Genomic DNA, 19,585 nt, shown 5'->3' with positions numbered 1-19,585 from the left:
GCAAGACCAGCCTGCCTCACCCCTCGACTCTGAAATACTTCCTCTGTGTGTTTTTTTTTTCAAGGGAGGAACTTATCTTGCTCGTTTATGAACTCAGATTACTGATCTATGCAAGGCGAGACTTGAGGCCTTCGATCAGAGCAGGAATATCTGCGTAGCACCCACGGAGATTAGCAGAAAACTCTTCTGTCTGGCATTCCTCCCTTATTCCTGTCTGCGAGAAGAGGGAGAGAATTTAGTATTGTGAAAACAGCAAAATAACACAGTCAGCAGCTTGCAGTTGCCTTGCAGTGACCTTTAAGTAGTTTCTCTCTTGTCCTTCATCTCCCCTTCCCTCTGCTTGTTTCAGACCATCACACATTTTATCGTGTCAGAATGTAATCTCTTCGGGTCAAGACTGTGTCTTTATTTACAGAGTTCACAGATTTTGGGTGCTCTGAAACCAGCTGGAACAGTACAGCCTAGGAAACTTAGAACTGTGCAATGAAAATGCTTTCCTGTCCAACAGGGTGTGTGCATCACCTTCCAGCTCCGTAAGCAGCCAGCAGAAATAACAGACGTGTTTATATCAAACAGACTCTATTGCTTTTATTAATCAGTGTTACACATTCAGGTTAATTAAAAAAGCTACAGTTCACGAAATGTCATCTAACTACAAGATACAAATCTAAGTTGATCCCCACTGTATCTTTGATACGCACTGTAAAAAATTTACAGCTTATTTTTTTGAAATACAAAAACTCAAACATCCTTTGTTAAGCAGTCAGTACAGCTCACAGCATTCTACCACACAGTTTTATATAGTGTTTTAGTGCAAAGGGAAGTACAAATATAAAAATACGGAGGCTCGAATTAAAAAAAAAAAAAATGTTGGGGTGGTGAGGAACAAGCAAGCAGTGGAGTTAGAGATGGGTGTCTGCTATGGGGATTCTCCTAAGCTCGACAATCTGGGAGTTTGCCATGCTGCCCCCGTCCTGGCTGCCGTGGCAGGATTCATTATCACTGACGCTGAGACCGGCACCTAAAACAGAGAAACCAAAAAAAAAAAAAAAAAGAATCAGTGAGGATGGGGTCCTGAAACAGAAATGGTGATATCGTGTCCTGTCAGAGGGCTCCTCTACTTTATTCTGATTACTGACTGAAACCCCACGACAGTGTGGCAGGCTTTCTCCTACTGGCCAGCAATTCAGAACGTTGTCAGACGTAGCTTGGTACCACCCAGACACACTTTTTCACAATCCCACTGTCGGTCACTTTAATTCTCTCAGTAAATGGCACAACAGCTATTTTGGAGGTTGCCTTGATATCACAAGAGCATAAACCAGGGCCTGGTTTAGGGCTGGGTTCATGGTCTGGCTGTTAAAGTCTGGTGCTTCCAAGGATATTTTCATGAAGAATTGACTTTTAATGATATAATTTCCCTGTTAAACTATAATTCCAGCTGTTTTAATAGGATTGTAATTTCAACATGAGAAAAGACGCTGACTAAATATTCTATAAACCCACATTTGGCACAAGCTGGTGTACCGTGTTTTTCTTCTACTGTGAGAGAACACTAGGCTTTGGACAATGGAAGCTTCCAAAACATGTCTGCAGGAGACCTCGAGAGGCCACCTTCTCCATCTTTTTGTTGCAGGAGTTCTGCTAGCTAGCTGCTTCCTTGCTGTTGATGTACTTTTTTTTTTTTTTTTTTTTCCTTGAGTTGATTAGTTTGAAGTACAGAATCTTTTTATGGAATGAGCATTTTTATAGAGTTATAGGGTGAATCCCCAAAAATACATGGGTTGCGTTAGTGTTCAGAGCATCTGGGCTTTCCATTGCTTCAGAGCTGCATGTTGGTGTACTTTGGCTTGGCGATTTCAAGACAGACTGATGTCAGTCATGGTCTTCCAGCAGCGACACTTACAAATAAGTAGGGAAGTTTTTCATTTGGGGCAGAAGCAGATCTGTGACTACACTCAGTTCAAGGGAGTTGCAGAGGAATGACATTTGGCTCAAAGAGCCTTGAACAGAGTATGCCAGCGAGGCAATGATTTCCATTTTCATACCAAAACAACATTTTCAGAAATTTCTGTGAGTTGTACAATGAACCTCTTATTTCTGTCTCAGCTGACATTCCAGGCTTGGGCTTGCTCGGCAGAAGAAAAGATAAGGGTCGTACATTTCTGGAGCTACCTCGTAACGCCCTGTGCCCCCCCACAATTCCACTTTCAGTAAGTTTTTCCTTACAACCTTCTCTTCCACCACTCCCCAAGTAGGAAAGAAGTCAGGAAAAGGTGTCAGTGGTGGGATGGCGTGAGGGTGCTCACTCCATGCAGGAGTTCAGGCTGGAGCCCTGCGTGCTGCGAAGAGCCTGGAGCTAGCAGAGAACCTGAGCACAGCAACCTGCAGCAACCAGTGGTCCTCGGGACCACTGCCGGGAATGTGCATCCACCCGAGGAGACCTGAGCTTGGGTTTGTGTCACCCAAGCTCTTTAGAGACCAGCGGCTACTGGCTGAGCGTGACAGGAGTAAAGAGACATCAATGGACAGACAGCATAATAAAGACAAGCAGATCAGGCTATGAATCATTAAAATTCTTGTTAATAAGCATACTGAACATGATTGAGACATACTTACTCATTTAAATCTACATGCGTATTTAACCTTTTCATTGAATCATGGCTCTAATGACTAAAAGCTGGTTGAAAGTCCTGGGAAAAACAACAATTGCATGAGCTAAGTATTTGTTTTTTCTTATCTTCTCCGAAACTGTTTGTTTTAGAACGGAAACATGAATGTAATAGAGAAGATAAATCTGACTGCTGTATTTGCTGTTTGGTGACAGAAGGACAAGGCAATAATAACTGTGATATAAATAAGATCCTTTGTGTGAAGAAAAAAAAATAATTCTAATGTTGCATCATTGGAATTCACTAAAAAGATGTCTTTAGGCTAAAGAGGATACAGGTTTCAAAAACGGGAAAATGCATGGGTGAAAACATTTAAAATGGTATTATATAAAATTTTATTTTTATATGGCCGTGAACATCCAGGCTGCAGATTTTAAGGCGAACACTGAACTGAACAGGGTTAGAAACATGTTTGTCTGACTGGCGGCTGTACTGCAATTACTCAGTGTGGGGTATCTGCAAGGATCTTGTGCTGGTCACTACAAAAAGATCAGATACCAGATTAATCTGCTATCATATCACTTACATTCTTAAATGCCATATGTGCAAGTTTTGTGCAAAGCAAGGGGGATTTTGTTTTTTTGTCTGTTTGTTAAGGAGGTTTTATGAGAGACTTGGCAAACCTGAGGCTGCAGTAGGCTCCTTGGGGTTTACAGCAGCCTTGTTCGGCTGCTGATCCGAAGGCAAACTTTTAAGAGTGGAGCCTTTTTAGGAATAAGAGCTGAGATGTAACCAGGATACCAGCCTACCAAACAGTCGGCAGGCTGGGAAGGGTACGACTGTTTACATGATGGAGTTTCATGGAGTTCGTAGGTCTGGCTTGCTCTCAGATTAGAGCAGAACTTAAACACAACCCTATCCAAAAATGCACTTGCTCCCCTAGAGATGCTGGTGTTGGGTGGTGGGTGAGCAGCTGGGAGTATTGCTTCTCCCCGGTTTGTGAAGCAACCACTTCGTGAAAAGACACGAAATAATGAGGCCTTTCTTTTCCTTTCTTTCTGTACCAAAGGACAAGCTAGAAATTGAAAAGTCACAGCTAGCTTTGCAAAATCAGCAAGATCCCTCCAGTGACATCTACTGGTGGAAAGACTTCATCAGTGCGTGCCTCTGTGCACTGAGCTCCGGTTGTTATTCCTTATGTGTTCAGAAATATGTCAAACTTTCACTAAAACCTTACAAGTGAGATGGAGTTTGTTTTGTAATTACTGTAGTTATATTGTGGGGGAAGTTTTCCATCTCCTAAGCACTTCTATCTTGTTTTCTGAATAACTCATAATGTATGTTGTATGTATAAGACGCGTTAGATAGAAAGGAATTCTCTGCGTGCACCATGATTATTACTTCTTTTAGGGTTTTGACTTTATAGAGATGACACCAACAGGAACCCAGAATTCTGAGAGTGAAGTTCAGATTGGACTAAAAATGCTTTCTGGATGCTGTGCAGTCATGGTCAATACCTAACTGCTAGCATATTTGTGAGCCTTCACATCATAAATGACAAGTCGAATGAATATGCAGCCTGGCCACCCTCTCTTCCCTTTTGCTGTGCAGTGACCCCTTCAACACAGAAATGACACAGGCTGGGACAGCAGGGCAAGAACCTGGCATTTTGCCACTGCCTGCAGTTTATCTGCTCTGTGACAGTCTCATGGATATTCCACTGAGCATCTTTCAGAATTTGAAATTTCAAAGTTTTCTCTAACCCAGGATACCCAACACAAGATGCTTGGTTCTTAAACCAGGTACTTAACGCCAAAGTTAAAAAAAAATGCTGACTTTGGAACCCTACTTCTATTCAACTGAAAATTGTGAGCTGATTTATATCACATCATTATTATCATAAATGTATATATCTGTGCTTTTTTCAAATTTATATAGTATATTTTTCCAGGTATTCTCATGGTGAAGAATATTTATTGAAAATTTATCACGTATGCCTCTACTTAGAGCAAAAATACGCTGAGATTACAGACGTGGCAACACCCTGTTGATACTGTCCAATGCCTATTTGGAAATTACCACGTGCCCAGCTGCTGTTCTCAGCTCAAGGTTTGCCACACTTTACATTCGCATCTCGCCCAAAGGAAAGATTTGGTTTTATGCATCACAGGCAGTGGGGAACAGGAGCATTTGTGGTAGGTGGGAACGTGGATGGAAGCTGAGAGCCCAGCAAAGCTATCATGCATTCATGGTATTTATGCTTTGGAGCAAAGCTGATGGACGGCTTGCTGTCTGGGGACGGATTCCATCTGTTTTTACTCTGTTGGTTCAGTTTTTAACTCCCCAGACCTAACCAACACCAAATTCCCCAGGGAATCACAGGGAATAGCCGGCTTTAGCCTATAGATGTCTGCAACACACCACTCTGTGACAACCTGAGAGGAAACGGTCTTATTAAACTGTCTATCAGTATAGATCTTGCAAAAGAAATCAGGTAAAATGAAACCTAGTCCAAAATAACAGCACTTTTAGAGTTAACTAGTGCAATTAGCAGTGTCTAACTAGCAAATAATTATCCTTCTCAGTAGAAGCTAAGCCTTTCATACATTATAGAAGCCATAAATGAAATATAATAAAAGAAATCATTTAAGCCAAACTAATAACCATCCGGGAAATAAATAAATAAATAGATAGATAGATGAATAAATAAATAAATAAGCTTTAGCAAAGGATTCCCGGAGTAGAAGGGCCGAGGTGATATAGTCACCACAGTGAATCCTAATTCTTTATTCCTATATGGACTTGAACATATTTGATGAAAAAGAGTAATTAATTGCTAAGTCATCTAGAGGCCATGACTTTATGACATATGTAGTCCAGCTTTTGGATTTCTTGCACTAAATAAAAAATCCTATGGCCATATAACACAAGGTTTGCATAAAGCTAGTGTAAAAGCTGGGTACACTACTGCATATTGATGTCCACATCATTTGCTGGAGACACCGTTGTGTGCCTTCATCTGATCCAGCCCACATTTCAGGTTAATCTGTAATTTGGGCCAGCATTAATGATTATGGAACTGAGGGCTAAGTGCACAGTTCTGTGACACGTCTCTTCAGCAGTCGGGCCAAGTGTGCCACCGCACCTCTTTGTGGGGCTGCACTGCAAACCGCAAGTTACAGCTGCAAGTTGAAGGAGAAAGTCGTGCAGGGGGGATTTCTTTGATTTTTTTTTTTTTCCAGCTGCGTAATTTCAGCCATCCTTTATTAGTACCATGAGTGTGGCCAGCTGCAGGCAAGGGTGGGGCAGGAGGACAGCAACGAGATTTTAGCTTTGCTGACAGCAAAACAGATCTGCGATTATGCCCTCGTTCACACTGATCCTAGCTGCCAGATTAACAGCGAGCATAAATTAAAGGAGCCTTCAGACAGCTCCGCACTGCACGAGCAGAAAGGACAGGAAGGCAGAAAGACATTTCTGCACATCCCTCTGCTGATCAGTGCTGATCCTCAGCCAGCCTCAGGAATGGGATCTCATACCTGAGCACAGCTCAGGCTGAGTTGGGTTAGGAGTGTTAAAAACATCTAAAAACAGCAAAAGTGCCTGTCCCTGCTCCCCCAGGAGCTCGCCTACTTCCAGATGAGGAATTCTCAGCTGGAATTAAGCGTGGCCTAATGAGGTGTAGGAGCAGTCCGGGCGGGCATCTCGCCCCGATACCTCTGACCTGTGATGGGGAGGAGGTTGGGGCTGGTGCTCTGAGCAGAGGCATCAGACCGACCGTGGGGTGGCCCGCGGAGAGGAAGAGGGTGGGGGAGAGGAAGGAGAGGGAGAGGAAAAGGAAGAGGAGAACTCGGTGACCTGAGTCACTGCGGTTTCGTGTGAGAACAAATAGCGACGCAAGAGAGGAAGGAGAAATGTGCAGCCGGGGGGTCGGGGGCAGGCTCCCAGCAGTGGCTGCGAGCTTAACCACATCATAAATTCCCTTCAGACCACGCTCCGTGAATGCTCTAACAGCATAAGCCTGTGCTGAAACACAGACATCCCTCTTCCCCTCTCCTCTTATCCCTTCTCATTGCTTCCACGCCGTCTCCTGCCTGGTGCCACCAGAAGCACCTCAATCCCTTCGCCATGCACTGAACTGAGCTGGAGGGCAGGTTTGACTGGTTATAACAAAACATGATTATGATTTCCAGTTTCAGAGAAACTCACAGTTTTGTGTTTTTAAAGTATGTGTTGAGACGCAGCCTGTATCTAAGGCACTAGCCGATAAACATTTACTTTGGTGGTTAAAACTGCTCTAACCTCAGTACCTCCTCGGTTCAGCTTGTTCGAACATATGTGGGGATGGAACTAGCTGAGGGAACTGGTTTTGCTTAGATACAGTCTTTTTTTTTTTGCCCCATAACATTGCTAGGGACACAGTTTGGGCACAAGAATATGTACTGGGGCAAAAGGGACAGGATCTAGATGAACAAGTAATGCAAACAGAAGTGTTTTTCTCAGATTATGCCCTGAGGTCTCCACTTCAAATCTTAAGAGCTTCTAAAGGCTCACAAGAACAAATTATAATACCAATATAAATATTAAAGAAGACAATAGTAAAAGTTAGTCGAAAAAAAATATATCAAAAAATGGTTCCAAACCTACTTCTTTTAGAAGGACTGAAAACAAATGAACTAGGGGTGGAGCTTGAAGACTTATTAAAAAATCATCAGATGCTAAAAAAAGTTGTGGTGAGTTATGTTAACCATGACTTTTAACTACTGCTGTTGACTAGTTTGCTCTTCATGATTTAAGATTCAGCCATTCACCCTGCATAGCATTTACCCCAGTGAATAGGGTAGCTGATGTCAACTGCCTGCTTAAGTACTAACCACCGTGTGAAGCAGTGGGAGTGCTGAATTTGAATGGCTTCCTCTGCTGTTAACATCCTGTGAATTCTCTGGTTTCTGTCACAATATTCTGAAAGGAGCATAAAATTGAAACCTATCTTCTTTGGTATTTAAAAGCAGGTTTGCACCTGTAAGGTTATGCACCCAGATTTAAGCAAGTCTTGCCCCAAATCTTTAACTGCATAGCAGAGTATAAGTAGCCTGCAAAGTGTACAGGAAAATCAATAGGTAAAACAGAAATTTTGTTACTATCTTATTTCCCAGCTCTAGCCCAGTTATGAATCATCCAGTTATTTTCATCATTTGAAGAGTTTTCTGCCATGGAGGTTGGCCTAAGAGATAAAGCCTTGTGAATGTGCTGAATAAAGCTCTCTTCATTATCATTCCCAGTCTTCCACCCAGTTTGACTGTTTTCAGTGGTGTCACTGAGGGGGATTACTGGTAAAGTGTCAGAGTGCTTAACCTGCTGATTTAGACAATACCTCAACATTGCGCCTTGCAAGAATCCCAGAGGCTTAATAGCTTGGTGAGGTTGTCCCCAGGATCAAGTCCTCTGGTATTTCACCCATGCCTACAGGGGGTGGGCTTGGGCTAGCATCTGCTAGATCTTATCGGGTGATGCTCCTCGGTCTTTCTGGTCTTCTTATCAAGTGTTCTCATGTTTATCTGTCTTTGAATCAGGTTTTGCTTCATTTCTTCCGCCTAATGCCATGCCTGGCTGCCTATTTATGTCATCGTTTGAATAACCTAAAGTTTCACTGGTTGGGTGGGTGAGATAGCAGAAAAGCAATCCCTCACCAACGGTAAAGCTGGGGATTTTGAAGACTTGATCTCTAAGGCCATTGAGAAGACTGGCTACAAATGGTTTCTTTCGTGGGTGTAGTTTGAGCGTGGACACCCAGAGTGGCCTCCCCCAGGCTTTGTTCTCCAGCAGCATGGTGAGCTCACCACAGCTGGCTGTTGTGTTTGGGCAGAACTCTATCTAGCTTATTTTTCCAGCATACCTCTTTTTTTTTTTTTCAGGCCCAAATGCGTTTTTTGACACTGTGGAATACAAATATTTTGTCCTACACTTTTGGGAGCATTGGTATTTATGAAATTATGTTTTTTCTTGCAAGCATACACATAAAATGAAGATCAACAACATACACATACTCTACATAACAACTCAAAAAAGAAGGGAACAGAAGACAAGATGGACAGTCTCTAGAGGCAGCTAGCTAGCTGTTTAGGAACTTGTGAAAAAATGTCAGAGCCTCCAATCTGCTGCTACTTTCTGCGGATCTGTGTATCATCATGACTCAAAACATATTTTCGCAGAGTCCTTCACTGATAGTGATAGATTGTCTGCACAATATTTTTAGTTTATAGAATAACAGTCCAAGACAAAACAATTTCAGATGATGTTTTTGCTGGTAATCAGATTAAATTAACAGCAATTGGATCTCATCAAACGGTGACACAATTAGAGTGAAGAACAGCACAACAATCTTGTTGAGGAACAAGAAGAGGAGTCACTCACCAGTCTTTAAAGCAAATATTAGGTCATCAAACTCCTGTGATTCCTCATCAGCAACCAATGAGCTGTTACTAAATCCTCCAGAAGGGTGGAAAACATTGCCGTTTTGTGGACTCTGCTTAAAGGAAGCACTAGCTTGACTGGCCGGCTGCAAAGACGCCCTCTCCCAGTCTGCTGGCACCTGTAAAGTTTAAAAAGACATAGAAATGCAGTAACCATCAAAGTTACACTATGTAAATGATTTACATGCCTGCTATATTGAGATAACAAACTGAAACCTACAACCAGAGTTGAATTCAAGATCAGATTTGGAGCCAGCTATTCTGTCACTTCTGTGGTGAACAAGGTATCCTAATTTCAATAAATAAATAAGTACATATATTCAGAAAACTCAATTACAAGTAATTTAATCTTGTGCTTGTGACATCTGCCCTACATGTCTCAAACATTTTGCTTTTTCTTAACGTTGGCCCCTGCTATGGAGAACTTTTAAGTAAAAGCACTGAATGACTCCAGTCACAATATGCTCCCTCTCCTCTCTTTGAAGGTGCTGGTGTACAGCCTGGCAGTTTTTATATCAACTTTGCTATATTTCCTCTGCCACTTCATTCTGAAGTGGAGCTGCACAAAAAATCAGAATTTCAGTTCATGACAAAAAGGTGTGGGTTTTTTGGGGGGGGAAATCTATCTCCTCCATAATTGTGAGGCAAATCCAGAATACTGAACTCTAAAAACATAGATTTTATGACAATCAAAATATATTTTCTTGGTCTATTGCTCATCTGCTGCCTAGGAGGCAGGAGTATCTCCTGTGAAGAAAGGCTGAGAGAGCTGGGGCTATTCAGCCTAAAGAGAAGTCTCTGGGGTGACCTCATTGCAGCTTTTCAGTACTTAAAGGCGGCTTATAGAAAAGACCGAGAGCAACTTTTTGCTCATTCAGATAATGACAGGACAAGGGGACATGGTTTTAAACTAAAAGAGGGGAGATTTAGATTAGATGTTAGGAGGAAATTCTTCACTCAGAGGTTGGTGATGCACTGGACCAGGTTGCCCAGAGAGGTTGCGGATGCCCCCATCCCTGGAGATGTTCAAGGTCAGGTTGGATGGGGCCATGGGCAACCTGATCTTGTGGGTGGCATCTCAGCTCATGGCAGTGGGTTTGGAACTAGATATCATCAAGCTCCCTTCCAACCCAAGCCATTCTATGATTCTATGAATACAAAAGGTTGCGACACAGATCTGAGAGGCTATGCTGTCCAGTAATCCAGGGAGTCAGGCACCACCCTAAGTGACATTATGAGATGCCTAATACATTTAGCAGGCTGCCAGGAGGCAGCTGAGGAGCTTTAACATCTGGACAAACCTACAGTCAAGAAAGTAGAGAAAAGGGCAAAAAGAAATGCCAGTTGAGCAGCTTGGTTTATGCAAAAAAAAATAAATTACTATGACATGTTCCTTTGAAATAATTTGATTCCATTAAATCAGCTGGAAATTCTCCATCTCCATCAACACACAAATGTACCTAGCAGCAAAAGTCACCTTAATTTACTACAGGTAGTGAAAAAGAGATACTCTCCAGTTCCAGCAATGAAGGAATTGAAAATTATCACCCTCAACATTTCCAGAGATTTCACACACTATGACTTTGGAAAATTAGTGACTTAAAACTTGTCCAGGCCCTATGGCGAGCTGAAAGAAATGGCTTGATATTTTGATTCTTCGTGACCTACTTCTGACAACATTTTAACCAATCTCTACAACAAACTGAAGACCCAAGTAGAAAAGGGAAATTCCCTAGATGGGATGTTACCAGAGACTCATAAGTTACAAGAATATCACCATGGCTATGTATAACATTTCTTGTGGCGAAAAGAAACATTTCCCCTATATCTGGGTGTCTAACCACAAATAAATAAATAAATTAATTAATTAAAAACAAGAGAGAGAAAAAAAATGAGATAATTATAATAATTAGCATCTCATTCACTTAACTTCAGCAGCACCACTCAAACCTCCACATACATTTTCAATACACAAGGCAATGACTTTAGAGCACTGTTACCTCTTCCATAGCACTGATGAGGTTCTGAGTGGACTTGCTGATCTCCCCACCTGCAGCTGGCAAACCACTGCCATGTGTAAAGAAAGCAGATCCTGGAGTTGTATGTCCATTCATGTCTACAGTATAACTTGCTTTCACAGGACAACAAAGTTGGTTGTGCAGGATAAAATACACCACAAAGACATAAAGACCCTGGAACACGGGGAGAGGAAAAGAACATCAGTGTCTGAAACGAAGGAAGCTTAGAACAGCTTTTGAATGTGGTCACAGCAAGGTCCTATATGCTGTGATAGATGCCGGCCCTTACACCATCAATCCATGCCACTAAGGGCTGCAGCCAGTTTCTCTGGAGTGTAGGAGAAGATGGCACTGTCAGTCAGAGACCTGGAAATTAAAAGTAAGTCCTGTGGCCTCCAGGTAAACACTCTGTTCCTATCCCATCATAGTCACAGAAAGTGAACAGTCATAGAAAATGATTATTTGGTTGAACCCACATAGTTGCAAGGCAAATCCAACTTCACAACAACAAAAAAGTTGAGATTTACAGTAGTCATAATAGTGAAAACGTGGTTGCAAGGCAAAGCCAATTTCACAACAACAAAAAAAGCTGAGATTTACAGCTGTCATAATAGTGAAAATGTGGTTACAGGCTGCATTTACAATAGGATTTGGCTGCTGGTCCCCAGCCACATTTTTTTTAAAACTTTCTTACTGAGCTGCTGGCTCTTTACACTTTTGCCCCAGCTTCAGTCTCATGCAAACTGCACTGCTGCTGTGACAGAGACCAAGCTGTAGCTATAAATTTTATTCTCTATGATACCCACTAATTCAACACTGTCTTTCATCTGTGATTGATATAAAGGCTCTACTGTATGTCTCTGCAGTTCTTCTTTAAAACTTGCTAATTTTGACCTTTAGGCTTAGCCAAGAAGAGTATTATAACGATGTCTTTTGTTTGCATAGAAATCCAGTGATTGAACTTCTGACTATGAAATCTTTCTTTTTCTCTAATTATTAAATTGCACTAATACTGAGGGGAAAAAAAATCCATTTTGATTAATGAGCCAACCAAGTTAATAATTAATAAAGAAGGGGTTAACCAGAAGTGTGCATAAAGAAAACCTCATGATTGTTGATTACTGCAGTACAGTTATGTTTGCCTTGTTTTTTGTATTTCATGTTGTCCTCTAAATCCCTGAAACCAATTGTACTAAACAGAACAATTTATTAGAAAGGAGCCCACTGGCATGACAGTAATAACTGGGATTATAAATAGTAAGGAGTTTCATCTAATTATATTTGGGAATTCCTAATGGAAGGAACTTTGTATGTTGAGACTGCAAATACCCAAGATATATGCTCATCACAAATTCCTATAAAACAGGCAACGTAAACAATGCTTCATGGTTCACAGATTCATAATTTCTAATGCCAAAACTATATGACAAAACGGTTTGTAATAGCAGTTCGGTCCGAAGTGACACATAGCAGAAGCTCATGGGATTCAGTGGGAATTCAATCTCAGCTGGTGAACTCTGGAAATGCTCTCATACAGCTGCTATAAACACAGACAGCTATATTGCTCTGCGAGTGCATTTTTCTTAACAGCAAACAGGAAAACAAAAGTGTTGAAACCGATTCTTTTAAAAAAAATAGTTAGCCACTTTTCCAGATAGTGTTTTTTTTTTTTTTTTTTTTTTGTCATGAGGATTTGGAGCACTTCACTGAGAGACTTGCAAAGGGAAATTATTTCTGATATATGTAAATACATTCCAAAAAAATGATGTAAACACATTGCACTTAACAGACACTAAAAAGGGACTAAAATGTCCTTTCGTTCTATAAACAAAACCAAGAACTCTCATGTAGGTCAAGCATAATGGGTCCAGCAAGTGGATTTCTTTTAATATCAGTCGTTCGATGGATGTGAAAAGGGTAAGAATTCCAAGAAGAGCAGACAGCAATGGTGACAGTAATCTCCAGGTTTCAGTACAGCCTCTGGCTCTCCCATCTCTCAGGACCTGGCCATAAGAGGTGCACACATGTTTTAAGTGGTTTCATATTTTTCAAGAAAACCCATCAAATGCAAACTCTGCACAGCCATCTTTCAGAACCAGAGGGACATAGGGCACCACTGGGGAAGGCTGATGCTGTATCACACTCCTGTGCAGCCCAGAGTGCAGACACTCACTCCCAAAACAAACCCAGAACACAGCACGTAAATTACTTCCTCAACTTTGATTTAATTCTGTGTGCTCCGGACAGTGCTATTCCTGTGGAACTATGGCTATGCCAGCACCACAAAAGGCGCTTTGACAGCCAAAGCATCCTTTGTACCCCGTCCTCCCACCTGCTGTCACTACTTCTGCCTTCACTGCCGGGACGCAGACCTCCCTTCTCCTGGAGGCAGGAGCCAGCACCACGCAGATGCATCGGCTCCCAGCTGGCGCCTCTCATTTCGCTCCTGCTGCAGCCCTCGTTTCATTAATCTAGATTTAGAGAGAGGATGATCAGATGTGATCCGTGGAGTTCAAATTGTGTATTAACCTTCTCTTGTTTCATAGTAATACACTCCTGTTGCAGGGGAGCGGGCATCAATCACAGAGTAATTTGCCAGTTACCCACAGCACGCATTTTCCAGTTAAAGGTACTCAGACACCATCCTGTCAGGCCAGGCCCAGTAACGAGCTGCAGAAAGAAGACCAACAGGGACCCGGGGCTCTGTGTGGAATGATCTTCTGCCATCTCCCAGGCAGCTCCTGAATTGGAGGCTGAGAAGGAATTTCAGTGTCTGTGGCTCAGAGAAATCTCACGTGTTGATGCTGAGGCTGCTCCTCTGAGTCCTTCCGTAATGAGGGGGACGTTGTTTGACTGGTCTAAGGTCAGGAGGAGACACAGACAGGTAGCTAACAGAAGCGCAAATTGCTTTGCTCCCACCCTTGCAAAGTGTTATGGAACAGACTTACAGACAGCAGCTTATGAAAATATTGTATCTAAGAAAACCAACACTCCTAAGCAGGTCATATATATATATATATATATATATATATGTATTTATAGACATATATCACTTACACAGGAACTGCACTGCTGTGTAGATGATTACTTGCTTAAGTGGAAAAAGAATGGATCCTTCTTTGACCCATACAAATCTACAGAATCACAGAATCATAGAGTCATTATGGTTGGAAAAGACCTCCAAGCTCATCTGGTCCAACCAGCTCCCGACCACCAATGTCACCCACCAAACCATGTCCCTAGGCACCATGTCCAACCTTTCCTTGAACACCCCCAGGGACGGTGACACCACCACCTCCCTGGGCAACCTGTCCCATCACCTGACCGCTCTTTCTGAGAAGAAATGTCTCCTCATTTCCAACCTGAACCTCCCCTGGCACAACTTGAAGCCATTCCCTCTAGTCCTATCACTAGCTACCCGTGAGAAGAGGCCGACCCCCAGCTCCCCACACTTTCCTTTCAGGTAGTTGTAGGGAGCAATGAGGTCTGCCCTGAGCCTCCTCTTCTCCAGACTAAACAATCCCAGCTCCCTCAGCCGCTCCTGACAGGACTTGTGTCCCAGGCCCCTCACCAGTTTTGTAGCCCTTCTCTGGACATGCTCCAGGGCCACGATGTCCTTCTTGTAGTGAGGGGCCCAAAGCTGAACACAGCACTCAAGGTGCGGCCTCACCAGAGTTGAGTACAGGGGAACAATCTTCAAGAAAACATGCTTTGTGGAGATGAGGTCCTGTGTTCCACTGTTGTGGTTTTGTTTGAAGTATCCAAAGGAGTTTATGGTCTTACTCTCACTACTCTACGTCTCTATCAGAAACCATTATGTTTGAATTTTGGGAAATCAAAACAAGACAAATGGTTCTGCCCAAACAACACTGAGCTCCAGCAGTCATAAGCACAAAGATGCCATGGACCACCCCATATTGATTGGTGCTTATTTTAGCACCAGCAGCTACCAGATTGTTTACTTTGCACGAGCACAGGAAGCATGCATACATCCCGGCTGTCAGTCCAACCACAACTTCTACAGTCTTAATGTGTTTTTTCAAAAGCGCTAGTTTGAGAAGTGAATTGTCCTTTATTATACTTTAGATGTTCTATGTTTGTTTTAACCTCATCCTTTAATACTGCAAAAATAGACTTAAAAGTACTATGAAAATAAGGCTGTTGGCACTGTAATGTCTGTTTCACTGTATCTATCGTGAATGTCTTTGGCTGTTCGCACCAATCACAGAATTATAAAATCACAGAATGGTTTGGGTTGGAAGGGACCTTAAAAATCATCCAGTTCCACCCCCTGCCATGGGCAGGGACACCTCAACCAGAGCAGGCCCCATCCAGCCTGGCCTTGGGCACTGCCAGGGATGGGGCAGCCACAGCTCCTCTGGGCAGCCTGGGCCAGGGCCTCACCGCCCTCAGTTATTAAAGGTTGGACTAGATGATCTCAGAGGCCTTTTCCAACCTGAATGATTTTATGATTCTGTGATTTAATGATTCTACGATTCAATCTTGTTTTGCATTTACAATTGATACTTGACCACCCTGATTGCCTCCTATGATGCAGTGACTGATTTAGTGGAGGGGTGGTGGTGGATCACATTTGCTTTGACTTTTACAATTCTTTTAACACTGCCCCCCCTCAGCATTCTGCTATGCAGGTCAGGACATTGTAGTCTACATGGATAAAGTACCAGATCTACAAAAACTTGAGCAAGTCCAGTGGAGGGCCACCAAAATGGTCAGGGGATGAAGCACGTGCCCTGGGATGTCATGTTGAAGGAACTGGGCTTGTTTAAAGTGCAGAAGGCTCGGAGAGGACTTAATAGACATTAACTGCTATTAGTCTTCCAGTTAACAAAAGGTGGTTTCCAAGAAGACAGGGATGAGAAGAATGAGAGATACTGGTCCTATGTTGAAATAGGGCAGGATCCAGCTGCACATAAGGAAAATCTATTACAAGGGTAATTAAGTACTGGAACAAAGTGACCAAATAAACTGAGAGGAACCTGTTCTCAGAGGCCTAAGCCCTACCTGTGAATTCAGCCTGGACCCTGCTTTGAGCAGAAGGTTAGACCAGACAATATCCTCAGGGTCCTTCTAAGCTGAGTAATTCTCCAAATCTGTAGCAGCTACAGAACTCACAGGAATACAAAAATAATCACTTCCATTAATCACCCAGGGTCTTGAACCAAGCACAGAATAACCACATTCAAAGGTCAAGATCACCGGCTCACAGCTTTTGACTGTTGTGGCTATGAGTGTTATCTAAAAGTACTGCTACTTCCAACCCTGTTTTCAACTAAAAAGCAAATGATGGCATGACAAGATCTAATTTTACTGTGTGACCTTTGTAGGTAATATTACTCCACCTGTCCTTTTATCCTTAGTTTCAACAGTCAGGAGTTGTACAGATTCACTTGTACAGATTCAGTTGTACAGACTCTCCCAAACATTCAACACAGATATTACATGATATTTTTTTCGGTCTCTAGTTACTCCCTCCTTAAGCTGTACGTAGGAGAAGAAGGGAGGTTCTTCTGGGAGGGTTTGGTGCATGAATGTGTGTGATGGGAATTCTCAAATACAACAGCTTGATTTATTTACTCTGTGGAGGGGTAGCTGCAGGAAGCTGGTAAATTAAGGACAAACTCCCATAGCTGTCAATAAAGGGGCAAAATAAATTTTACTCTTCCATGAGATCACATGCAGACCTGGTAGACTGATCCACAGAAAGACTTCACTGTGCATTTGATGCCCATATTCTCTCTATTCCTATCTTCATATTCTAATTTTGCAGGTTCCAGGATTGCAATATATCTAAATTTGGAAGTTGAGAGAACTCTGCTAATAGTAATAGGAAAGGATACATCAGACTGTATCAACAAATCTCTTCTTTATCTCCTTTTAACACACTGAAAAAAAACAAACAAACAAACAAAAAAAATCAAGATGCCTACTGTCTCCCATAATTTTAAATTGTCTTGTAAGATAAAGGACTTATACTGCTTTAAAGAACAGAAACACACCAAGGCACTAGATTGCTATTATTTTTTTACTGGCATATACTTCTCACATACTTTATACATATCATACTTCTCTCACATGTATTTTCATCTGTGGCTGAGATATTCTGTCCTGAAATTGCAAAACTTCATCCGTTCCAAGGAGAATTATATTCAGATAATGTGATCTATTTTAGAGAAATGGCATTTCTGTTAATAAAACTAAAGTATCTGTGCAGGACTTCTGGACAAGAAATGTCATTTGAGCAACCCTAGTTCATGAAATTACTTCAGTGTTTACCATCACTAACAGAAATTTAGTGCACTCTACATATGTATAATTTACTTCACACTTTAATTAGAAAAAATATTTAATCACTAAAATTTATTTAATTAATCACAAAAAGTTGATTTTTCCAAAAGAGATTTTTTTGTGAAATCAAGGCTCATAAAGAAAGATAGTAGTGTGTGTTACACCATGGAAAGACCTCTTTGTCCATCTTGGATCATTTCTTTCTTACTATGTAGCCTTAGATCACCATGGCTACAACATCACTATTGTTTTCAAAGTTACACATTTATTAGTGCCAGGTGGTAAAACAACAAGAAATCGCACAAACAGATGTCTCCTCCAAATGAGGAGTTATCTTCACTCAGATCGGCTTTTGAGATTAGCTGTCTGTAGTCACCATAGAGGAATTTCTGCATGATGGCTTGTGCTTTGGTTAGTTTCACTGTAGTTTTATTAATCTTATCAGGGTGAGATGTAATCTTATTCTCTCTCTGGACTATGCCAATTTACTCTTGGCAACCAGTCTTAGAAAGCCCTTTGCTTGTCAGTTTAATGGTCAGGCCCCCCTTCTTCTCTGCTGCTCACGCTTTTCTGGGGGGCCATGTGTGCTGTTGCCACTCTGGGTGGCAGTGTCTTGGTGGGTGCTTTGGCACCTTAATGCCTTAGCTGACTTCTTGTGAACTACCCTGGGGATTTCACTAATTTACTGGAACTTCTTACGCTCTGGACTTCTGTTTTCTCACATCATTTTCCATCATTGGCCAGTCAAAGCCTGCTTTGGATTAACACTGACTTACGTAACAGTGCCTACTGCTTTTGGGAAAATTACTGGTCTGATTAATCCTGATAATTTGCATGTTTTGCCATGTTCAAGAAGTTAGAATTTACATAGCAAGAGATGACTCACAATGTTGAAGGAACCACGTTCAGGAAATCATGATCAAGGCCATTGTACAATGCATGGTATATATTTGACATTGTCTTTCCTAATCTGTTTTGGAAAAAAATTAGCCATGGAACTGAATATTCTTATACACATCATTAATGCTTACCAACCAACACAGGAAAAACATACATAATTCTCTACTTCTCCAAGTTGCGAGGCTAAAAATGATAAATCCTATGCACAGCACTTTTGTGCATGTTTGGATATTAAAAAGCAGACTTTAAAGTACATGTTATTTTTCCATATCTTTATCATCCACATTTTCTTTGAGAACAGCTTGAAGATCTTTTATTGGTGTCACGATGACAGAAGTATCATCTTAGTCACATGATACTATATCCTAAGCCATCACATAACATCTCCCACTCACAGCTCTCCAGAAATATTAACCTTTGAAATGTAAATCAGATCCTTCTGTTTCAATCTAGTTCTTCTTAGCATTCAAAGCCACTGTTGTAAAAGACATGTCCTCAGCAATGCAACCCTGCCAACTGGTGATTATGTTTAATAAGTCGACTTTGGATCTGCTCTGTATCATCAAGGTTTTGACTGTTTAATTGCCACTAAGCACCAGTTTGCATGAAGTTACTATCATTCTTATCAATCACATTTTTTCTCTTATTTCTCACAGTTGCTGTTGGGAACATTTACTGCTTATCAGCACTTTTCTTCCTGATGTATTTACTTTCCATTTTGCTCTGTAGGATTTATCTCAGTTACAGCTGAAATTCTAAAAAAAATCACATTGAAATCAAAAGACAACAATTAATATAATGTAACTGAGGACTGCAAAACCCACACCATTAATGTGCCATGTTATAAGACCACTTGTTGAACCAACCAACCACCACTACCACATACACAAACAGAAGCCAGTATAATAAAATGGAATGAGAAAAGATTCATTCATGTATCTATTGTTAAATTAAAAGTGTATTAACAGGTTTGCACTAAGGTACAGTAATTTCAAGTGGTTTCTCTTGTATAAAGTTATTTTTGTCTAAGGTTATAATTCTAAAGATTGAAATATTATGGGTATGTTTTGTAATAATAATAAAAATGTTGTGCTTCCAGCATTGTGAATGTATTTTCCCAATATTAGTGTGACACCTGAAACTTGGTCGAAACTGCCAAGTTTCTCTTTATGCGGAACCAGCTATGCCAAGTCCATGCTGAATCTTGCAGTTTCTACCCAAAGCCAAAGCCATAAATTCCTTTCTGCCAAACTGTGTTCAGCTCAGAATTAGT

At 41.5% G+C, this 19,585-nt stretch overlaps 1 protein-coding gene across 2 annotated transcripts in view; it reads right to left on the bottom strand.

Annotated features, from left to right (window-relative positions):
- Positions 1-562: 562 nt before the first annotated feature.
- ADGRV1 (adhesion G protein-coupled receptor V1) overlaps positions 563-19,585 on the bottom strand; it is a 288,840-nt gene continuing 269,817 nt past the window's right edge. For both annotated transcript variants that reach the window (XM_083816849.1, XM_083816850.1), the window contains 3 exons: positions 11,086-11,277; positions 9,027-9,204; positions 563-1,021 (listed from right to left, as the gene is read on the bottom strand). In XM_083816849.1, coding sequence (XP_083672975.1) covers positions 903-1,021; positions 9,027-9,204; positions 11,086-11,277 — 489 coding nt within the window. In that variant the 3' untranslated portion in view covers positions 563-902. The remainder of the gene's footprint in view (positions 1,022-9,026; positions 9,205-11,085; positions 11,278-19,585) is intronic.

The sequence above is a fragment of the Anser anser genome (genome assembly GCF_964211835.1).
Source record: "Anser anser genome assembly, chromosome: Z".
Classification (NCBI taxonomy): Eukaryota; Metazoa; Chordata; class Aves; order Anseriformes; family Anatidae; genus Anser; species Anser anser.
This window is presented reverse-complemented; position numbering and strand designations above follow the sequence as displayed.